The 10,295-nt window shown below is 47.5% G+C and overlaps 1 protein-coding gene across 1 annotated transcript; it reads left to right on the top strand.

The window, feature by feature from the left end:
• The first annotated feature begins 255 nt into the window (after positions 1-255).
• LOC135388791 (neprilysin-like) lies at positions 256-4,950 on the top strand. Its single transcript, XM_064618591.1, has 2 exons — positions 256-404; positions 2,633-4,950. Exons 1-2 carry the CDS (start codon positions 285-287, stop codon positions 4,892-4,894), a joined length of 2,382 nt encoding a protein of 793 aa, XP_064474661.1. The 5' UTR covers positions 256-284; the 3' UTR covers positions 4,895-4,950.
• The last annotated feature ends 5,345 nt before the right edge of the window (positions 4,951-10,295 follow it).

Below are 10,295 nucleotides of genomic sequence, written 5' to 3'. Positions count from 1 at the left end.
TCACCACACACCTTTCGCCTCTTTCCTTCCTATTAGTGCGGCTGGAATCATATTATTCTACCCACTGTACTTCCTACCCTCTTCACCATCCCCCTTGTCCCGCGTGTGAAGCTCTGGGACTTATGAGTCCCCAGTGATTACCCCGCACGGAACCCTGGCCAGTCGCCCTGCGTGGCTTGTGGCCACTGTGCTTAGTGATGGAAGAAGAAGAAGAAGAAGAAAAAGACCCTTGCACTGACCCGTGCCATTGGCTGTGCGCCACGTCAGTTAGAAGGAGAAGACACATGCATCTGTTCTGTTCGCTCTGGGCAGAAAGTGGAGCGATGGACGATATGGAACATTTTGGCACACCTGATCGGATGGAAACTCCTGCGACGCTGGAAGGCAACTTCAACGCAACGAACGTAAGTTCTGCGTTTGTGATAAGAAACGAGCCAAAGGCCTTTTTGGATATCTTGTCAAACCCCCTTAAAGGAGCTATGAACTCTACCAAGCGAGCCTGCCGACTGTGTCGGCTCCAAACGGCGATTTCAACGTGTTGTCTGTGACACCTTTTGTATAGGTAAATTTGATAGGTGCGTATCTTCAGCACATAGCATGCTCCTAGCCAACCATCTTCCCGAATGACAACGTTCTCGCCCATGATTTCTTGATAACGAGAGGCGAAGCCTGTTATGTATCTATATATTATGCGCGGCTACAAAATGGGCTACGTCTCCCGTTTTCAACAAATCAGAGACGAAAACCTTGTCATTCGGGATGATTGTTGGCTAGGAGCATGCGCAAAGCGTGCCATGTAATGAAGTTCATCTTGAAGAGGGTAAAGCAGAACGTTATGTGTACCTCCGCGTTGGCTTCTGATTGGGTGCTACAATTCTTCAGATGACGTAACGATGGATAGAGGTATCTGGACGGCGGTGCGTGTACTCGCAGAATACGAAAGAAAGTGCGTTTTTGTATTAACGCTGCACAAGTTATGAAGGAGAAGAATTGAATAATAGATTGTAAATAGAATTACGAAGCGTAGAAGAACAATATTACATATATTAAACCCGTAACTAAATACGTGCAGACAGGAGCTCTTACCTCCTTTAAAAAATAGACATCAGGTTCGGACGCATGGTGCCAGAACAGAACAGTCTACTGTAGCTTTGAGGTGACTCATGCGAATGTTGCCCGCCCATATCTAACCATTTCCTAATACAGTCATTGAATAATCGTTTTTCACTCGTTTCACACTTGTTTCACATTCATGGACCCGGCTAACTCCAGGGTGGACTGTGCTAGTAAACTCCGCGTTACAAGTCAGCTGGAGTAGCCGATTCCACATCTGTAGGTCATTCTCATTATTTTGAACTTCAACCCAATCAAATCCTGAGTTCGCTCATGTGATGTAACTAACGGAGCATTCCATTGACATAGATGGATTGGCATAGTTTTGCTCGCGGAAGGGGCAAAAGCTGTTACACTGGCAGAGCGGGGCATGCGTTGACTGTCCCATTGGTGGAGAAAAAAATTGCTCTAAGGAGCAATAGTTTTTGACCCAGCGATTACTTCAACGAAACACGACAGAGAAGAGGCATGCGCTTGACAAATGAGGCTGTGATGTTAGAGCCCCTTTTCTTTTTACTCGTGTGTTGCGCATGTAGCCGTGCTTCTCTTGAACAGTGTAAACACTGTGCGATTCCAAAGCAGTTTGCTGAACCCCACGTGGCCAAAGCAAAACCCGAAAAAGCACTCGGGTCACGCGCTATTGCAACACCTCCTATATACAGAAAGCCTGCGCGCTCGTCGACGTGACGCAACATTTAAGAGTCAGCCAATCAGGATCGTGTTTTCAGCGGTCGTGACCACGGAGAAGAACCTCTGTCGTCTGCGAGTTGTGATTGAACGTCCTCGCGTACTAAATGGGAAAACTTGGAAATAAAGCGCAAAGCGGTCTCGATCTTTCTAAAAACTGATTGCACTTGCACTTTTTGCCTAAGTGTTTAGGCCTGCAGGTTCCAGATGAGCTGCAATCATTTGCGGGTTCTTGAATTCGCAGAACGGTGAAACGCTGTAGCAGTCGAATTCCGACTTTATATGTCGACGTAGCGAAGGAGGGAGAGGAGGCAATGCGCAGGCTTTCTCCATCTAGGTGGCGTTGGCTATGCGAAGACCGCGCACCGTACATTGAATACTAGCATTCCATCGACAAAGCAAATCCGAGCGACCCCGCCGGGAGCATACACAGGACCCCACCAGGGGCAAAAATGGCTCTCCCATTGGAGTTCTACATTAGTGTCGTTCTGTGGTTGCGTTCCTCCATTTTAGACTCTGCAGCACAGGGATAACACGTGGTGCCAGGGGTATTGTGTGGCGAGTCTCAATCGAGTAAAGGTATTGAAGCCGTACGTGTGTCATGTACTGAAGGGCCCTATTTATTGTCGCTAAGAGATGGATGTACTGAAGGAGCTGGACCTGTGCCCTTGTGTTACCTCGCATGCATGCTAGCCTTCTGGTTATTACGGCTGGCTTGATTCTTGGACACGCTCAGCAAAAACGAAGTTTTTCTACCTCAATACCATACTTTCTCAATCTCGTTGGCTCTCTGTTGCTTTGTTAACGTCTAATTACTTTTGTGCCATTACAGGACACCTATGAACCACAAGGAACGAGCGATAAATGTTACGCTATACTGGGTCTGGTGTTAGTCTTCGTACTCTTGCTGGCCATGGCAGCAGCGGTCTGGGTCATCACGCAAAGCAAAGGAAAAACATCTGATGACGACACTGTTTCCCCATCAGCTGGACACATCACGCTCCCAAAATTCACACCCGAACTTAAATTTCCCGCGAATGACTACGAAGACTACGAAGACAAAGAAAGTATTCCGGGAACATCAGAGCGTTCACTGCCAACGACGACGACGACGACATCGACGACGACATCGACGACATCGACGACGACATCGACGACGACATCGACGACGACATCCCCCAGACCTGGCGACGACGAGTCTGTGAAGATATGCGAAACAAAAGATTGCCGCACAATCCGCCGGTTAATCGAAGACGCTGTGGACATGGACAGAGATCCCTGCGATAATTTCTACGCTTTCGTATGCGGACGAATCAAGCAGCTGAGGTATCGCTTGTACAAGGAGGGTGGCGTCATCAATTATTTCGCTGGGAAAAATCTCCTCGCCATACAGAAAAGTTTGGAAGAAGCTAGAATCCCGGGGAGCGGGCAAACCGGATTCGAAAAATCTGCGGCACTCTATCAGCACTGCATAGAAGCAGAGGAAACGACGTCTGCGACTGTCGCAAAAGATTTCCTGACGCGGCGCGGACTAACTATTCATGATACCGGAAACGTGCCATTTCGACCAGTGGACGTTATGGTAGAATTTATATTTGAAATTGATATTCCACTAATACTTGAAGTCATACCGAGAGAGCGGGAGCCGCCGGTGCTTCAATACAGTGAAATGGCTTATGGCTGGGCGGTCCAGACGCGGAACCGGTCGGAAGGAGTGTCTACCGTACTATCAGCAATATACTCGACGCACATCGACGACATCCTCGTTAAAAATGTTACGGATGCTGAGGATAAGGTATGGTACAAGCCGCTGTACAGGGGCAATAATGTGGTGTTGCTAAAGAAGCTCTGGGATCTCTTCCTCGATGACGACGCTCTGTCGTCAGACTGGCAAACATCTCTTCAACGGCATACATCCACTGGGATACAGAACATGGAAGTAAATGTCCTAGACAACACAATTATATTTGTCCAACTACTATTCGGAAAAAACGCAACAGTCACAGAACATGAAATGCGCTTGTACTTCTCTTGGAAATGTGCATCTTACCTGTACTTTGCCTCGTTATTCAGCATTAAGGAAGACTATGCCGGTCAGTGCCTGGCAATGACCTTGGGTGCTTTTGAGCACGCCGCTGGCTCTCGAGTGATGTTCGCAGCGCTGACCAACGAAAGGACTGAGGCCATCAAGATGATGACTGACAGTATCATCGACGAACTTAAGAATTCATTCAGAAACTCCTCGTGGCTGGACGACGAAGCCCGCGAAGGGGCTGTGGAAAAGATCTCTTTGATGAAGTTTAATTTCGGCTTCCTGCCGAGATTCAAGACGAAGGAAAAAATCGATTCATTCTACACGGACCTCTCCGACCTCAAGGGACCTTTCCTCTCTGACTGGTTGAACGTCAAAAGGCACTCGACCAAAACGCTCTGGAAAGGTGTTGAGACTGGTTACGCGGAGTACGCTCGTGAAACCGTCGCTATAGTCCCGCACAACCTACCAAATGGCGTGTACTATGCGTCACGGAATGTGGTTACACTAACTGGGCAATTCATGATGATGCCGTTCTTTATTCCTGAAGCTCCGCCAGAGGTTAACTATGGCGCACTGGGCTTCGGTATCACGCATGAAATGATGCACGGCTTTGACAACCTTGGTCAATACTTCGACGGCAATGGCGTTCAGACACCGTGGTTTGAAAAGAGCCGCAATGAGTTTCAATACCGGACCTTTTGCCTCGAGAATAAAATCGAGCATGCTCCGAAAGCCAGGTATGATTATCGCGAATACATTTACGAATATCAGGCAGACAACCTTGGGTCTATGTCCCTCTTGAGGGCGTACCAGAATGCTGCGAAGAAGTCAAATGTATCTCTAGGGAACGTAAAAGGCTTGACACGGGATCAAGTGTTTTACGTTGCCGGTTCGCTCATGTGGTGCGACAATGATCCTGATCCGTCCACCTACACGGGTCATCCACCGAATGATGAGAGGAGGAACGTACCTTACATGAACTCTGTTCACTTCAGCAAAACTTTCTCTTGCCGTGAAAATTCACCAATGAATCCAACGGAGAAATGCGTCTTCTGGTAATCCCTGGAACGGACGTACATCATGTGGAGGGCAGTTCATTAAAAAGTAGATCAACACGTGTCTTATTCATTCCTTTCCGATGTTCGCCTAAGCTGGCAAATGACAAATTTTAAATGACATGACGTTGACTCGTATAATCTAGAACGTCGTATTCTGGGTTAAACGTTTTGTAGACTCATGCGTGTCCCCGTCCCGCCACTTGCCCATTGTCATATGTTGCGTTCTGGGCTTGTTACCGTTAATTTGACCGCATACATGCAACATGTGCCACAGGGTACTGGTACAGGGTACTGGTATGTACTGTTCACGGTACAGACGCAAAAGTATAATAGAGCGTTAGGTTGTGTGATGTTCGATGTCGCACTTCTCATAGCGGCCACTTTGCCCCACGCGCTCCTCCCTCTCCACTCCTTTCTGCTTTCCTCCCTCCATGTGTCAAAGTTTTATACAGCTCAGCGCCCCAGTTGCTTCGCGGCGCTCACAAGGAATCTCGAATCGCTATGGTCATCGTAATAACGGGAAGTGAATCAGTGTTGATGCCAATTTTTCGCTCTATAAATGATACACAGTTTCGTCTCGCTTCTTTCACCACTCAGACGTACGTAAAATATGTAGCATTGTAACGCTGGACACTTGTTTTCTGTTTTTCTTTTCTTCTTTTTTCAATCGCATCACGGGAAGTTCCCCCTGGGAAATCTCTCCGGTTGTATCGCAAGACCCACGGTTTCGATGATTCACAGCAAGTTAAAATAATCTAAAGCTATAATAAAAGCCGTTTTGCATACGTTGTCCCGGAAAGTGTCCCGATTTCCTGTCCCGATTTTAGTAATATTTTTGTCCCGCTAGCTCCAGCTGTACGCGTCACCACTCACTTCACGGGTCACGAGGCTGTAATCGTCACTGTGGTTGTGCACATGCACAACCAGCTACCGCTGGAATTCGCGTTACGCAGTCGTAACCGTCCCGTAATTTTTTCTGCATATGCTTGCAGCCCTTATTAAAGAGTCACCGAGAGCTTAGAGGGAGACTTCGCAACGAAATGGATTTCAAGCCGTGCGGTATTCCCACAGTCATTTGCACAAACTGGACACAGTTGTGAAATATCTCACTGCAAAACGAAAGTGGAATCATAAAAACGACTTTTGAATTTTGAAAAAGCCTGGCTCCCACCGAGCGTCGATGGAAGCACTTCTTTTATTCTCTGGTCGGCCAACATCCCCGTGCAGTAGTCATGCCATTCCTCGGCTGTTTCTTGACTCTCAGGAAAGCAGGTGACTGCCGTTTCTTTCCATCTGTGTCCGTGTAATCTCATATTCGTCCATTGTTTTGTTTCAGGAATGTAACACAGCTGCTACGACGAGCGTGGTATACTACTTGTCCACTCCATGCATGGTGACGTAACGCGTTGGCGCCCGGAGGGGAAGCTTCTGCGACTCCTGCAACACTTCACAGCACCGCACCTTCCAAAAGCAGCTTTCATAGTCGACTTTCGCTGTTATACGCATGCAACCAACCGTCTTTCTTGGTATTGTCTAACCGGAAGCTGTCTAGGGTTCCCAACATAAGCGGCTGCATGTGGCGCCACGCCCTTTCACTCACTTGAGTTAAACCCGTTCACTATTTGTAAGCAGCATAGATTGAGAAGTTACCTGGAAAAAAGAACTCGTTACAAGTTAAGTTCGCATGTGAAAAATATAACTAAGTTAATAACGAAGCTCTTCAGCCTGAAATGTAACTCGCAGTTACCGAGTTACTTAAAAAAAAAAAAGAACGAGTTACTTCCAAGTTACTTCGGACACAAAATAGCATTACGCAGGTGCAACGCGCATGAGCAGTTGAGTTAGACCTTGAGTTGCCTGCGGAAGAGTGCAACACCCTTAGATCGTTTTCGTTGATGTCCAACAATAGGCCTCTCCCTGTTTGTAAACAAATGACGTCATAGTGTTGGACAGCGCGACAAATTTGGTAGAATTCAACTACGCTCGAAGCTAGAGGTGAACAAGGTCGAGCCCGAAAGCCACGGTCTTGAGGGGATTACGAAATGGTCCCTTAAAGGAACGCGACCCTTGGTCCTACTTTTCTTCCAATGAGAGACAGCGAACGTGCCCGTTCGTGGGACCAAGCCCTCCCCTTCCGACTTGTTTCGGTTTCAGTCTGTCTACCAATGTCATGATGACGTTTTTCTGGTAGAGGTCTATTCGAACGCTTTGCATCTTACTCGATCCCTGTGGGCGCACAATGGTTCAGCTTCATTTCAATGGCAGCGGTTCTTACTTCCTGAATAAAATACTGTCATTGATTGAATATCACGTTTTATGGCAAAAAATGCCATCAAGGAACCGGAGAGAAAGCAAGAAACTATGTGGACGTGAGTGCAAAGCGATTTAAAAGTAACTTGGAACTTAACTTGGCTTACTTTGGCAAAGTTACTCGAAAAAGGAACGAGTTCCCCTGAAAGTTACCACGGCGCAAAAGTACCGAGTTAAGTTACAAGTTACCAAAAAAAAGGAACTTAGTTACAGTAACGAGTTACTTGTAACGAGTTACCTCGAACTCTGGTAAGCAGTGAAATGGTTTAAGTGAAATGAGTGACACGGCGTGGCGCCACATGTAGCCGCTGACGCAGGGAGCTCTAGACAACTATCGGTTGTGCCTTCTGTCTGTAAACAGTGAAAGGCCTTGTTGGCGTTGGCCCTGGGCGCTTGTTGACACGGCAAAGAGAGCATGGCTGGCCGCGTTTCGTTTTCGCTGACCCTGACACCTTAGCGTTTACGTATTAACTTACGTTCACGGTGTGTGCTGCCAAATATGGCACCACAAATACCACATTCAACGACAGATAGCACCGCGGTCCCGATAAAAACAAATTAAGAATAACAAGAAGACCGATAGCGACGACGATATGTGTCGACAAACGCAATGGTTGCAACGTAAGTTTGCCCATCAGCAACTCCCCAACAAACCATCGACGTCCCACGTCCCCTCAGCATAGCTGTTGCTTACTGACGTTTTCAGGATCACTCGTCGTATTCCCCCACAGTAGCCGGCATGACACATAATTCGAGGGAGTCCAGTATCCACGTCTTCGAGCTGATCCCAGGAGAGAGACACCAATGCAGACCGTGTCAGCCAATATGCTGTCCTCCTAAGCATGAGAGCCGGCTCACTTCTGCACCCTCCACCACGTAAGTACGCGGAGCTGAAGTGAAACCTGAGCGTTCAAAGAACTTCCACGGGGAAGTCATGTACTACATGCTCTTTGCCACGCGAGCTTCCACGAATTCCAGAGCCCTGTTCGACTGCGAATCAAAATGAAGTGTGGGGTGTCTTATTTTAAATTCGACTGTGTACACTAACAGCGCGGAAATGAGCAATTGCTTGGCGCATTAACTCACCATGAATATAGCGTCTGTGTTTTTTACTGCTTTTGGTTTGAGACATTCAGTTGGTCCATCAGAAATCGACCTTCGCGGAAGGTCGACTTCCGGAATCGAAGGTCGCGGTACTTCGCGAACTTCGCGGAATTGAATGTCGCTGAGTTTTAAAGGTAAATGGAGAGCACTTGGGGGGATATATAGGGTGTTTCACCTAACGGGATAAAAAAGCGCATTAAAAAACCTCGGGGAAGACTCATCATGACTCGTGATCATTTTAATCAGACTTCATTCGTGAAAGGTTGAATTTTTCCAATTGATCTCCGAAATTTGCCGAGTCAACCGCACGCTTCTTATATATATATATATATATATATATATATATATGTACATTTTTTGTATAGAACTGCAATCCACGTCGGATTTACCCAATGACATTGTAGAATGCATTCCTTGCAGCTTTGGTAACAGTTGAAAAAAGAAAATCGCGAAAAACGTCGTCTAGAAGCGCGAAACCAGTCCGCACAGCTCAGTTCTCATTCCCATCAAGGCAAGGTGCAGCGGAAGGAAAATCTAAGCGCGGTCGAGCGCCATTTGCATTCCTCAAAACGACGGTTTTCGTAATTTTTTTTTTTTTTTTTGCTATTATCACTGTAGTAACAGTGAATGTATTTTGCAATAGAATGGGGTACGGCATTCGCTTTATGTTTCTGTAAACAAACGTGAGGTTCGGAGTTCAATCGGGAAAATGCAATTTCTCGCAAATTAGTTTTGATAAGGGCGCTCAGAAGGCACCCATGGTACTCCTGGCGTGTGGTGACGTCAAGTACGTCAGCACCTTTTATTGGCTGCCGAGAATTGGCTGGAAAGCAGCGATTTAAATGCGAAATTTGCAGCACGAAATGGAAATGCAAGAAGAAAGGGAAAAAAGAAGGTGCGTGCCTCACTATTGGATGGCGGACGTGACCAAGGGAAGGAGCATTTCTGCGAGCGACCTTGCAAGCTCTCTTGTGCACCAGAATTGTGCGCTGCTGTCATACTTTTTCGTGAACAATATATCCCAGGCCTTCTAGCCCTAATTACTACTCCTCATGACACTTTGTTTTCGAGTCCTTGCCACCCGTGTGGGCTTAACCAAGGCCGCGAACGTCACCGTTCAAAGCTTCTACGTTCCGCCTTACATCCCGTCTCCCGCCACGGTAGGTAGCACCTTGAGACTGGGGGCTGGGGTCCGTAGTCGCGCCACTCACCAAACACCAGCAAAAGATTATGCCTTATTAGGCACAAGAGTAGATAATCTAGAAGAGAATCCTCTTTCGAACAGTGCTGGACGGACGGTGTTTTGCATCGGGTACTGTCCCATCCCACCCCACAGTTGGCAATACGACTACTTTAATATGCATTTTGTCATCAGAGCATACCCATGCGCAGGCCCTTCTGCAATATTAGCTAGGCCCCCTTCGGCGCCACCTCGAGCCTGATGCCCAGCTGAGCAACAGTCCAAGAACTGAGGTACCTGGAAGGTTCCATTCCGCAATGGCGCGATTCTTTAACAAGTCTGCGTTCCAATTCCCACTGTCGACACCGGAATTGCATCACACTCTCCGTGTGGCCACTCTTGTAGCTTCCACAGCTGGATCCTCCCGTCGCGCTATACAAGGTGTGCAAATTCGGTGGCCTGCTTTCGCCCCGTTCTAGCTTCCGTTCTAGCCCCGTTCTAGCTTTCTTCCCGTTCTAGGTTCAGGACACAATCTGGAGATTTGCCTGGAAAGTTCAGTCGACCCGTGACCGACTGGGACGCTGGATAATCGTACCCCACTCTACGTGCCCCTTTTGCAGACACCCAAGTCGAACGAACATGTCGTTTATGACTGTCGTGTAGCCAAAGAATTTTGGCAGAATCTGCGAAGGTCCACATGTATTCGGCGTCCCGTGGACTTTCGTGAAACTTTGTCTCGTCTGCGTTCATCATGCGGATCATCAGTCTTGTGGTCCGCCAGATGAAAAGCTGTTGTTCAGAGTCGCCT

The sequence above is a fragment of the Ornithodoros turicata genome, chromosome 3 (assembly GCF_037126465.1).
Source record: "Ornithodoros turicata isolate Travis chromosome 3, ASM3712646v1, whole genome shotgun sequence".
NCBI classification, from domain to species: Eukaryota; Metazoa; Arthropoda; class Arachnida; order Ixodida; family Argasidae; genus Ornithodoros; species Ornithodoros turicata.
Note: the sequence above shows the minus strand (reverse complement) of the source record. Positions and strands in the feature narration are given on the sequence as shown.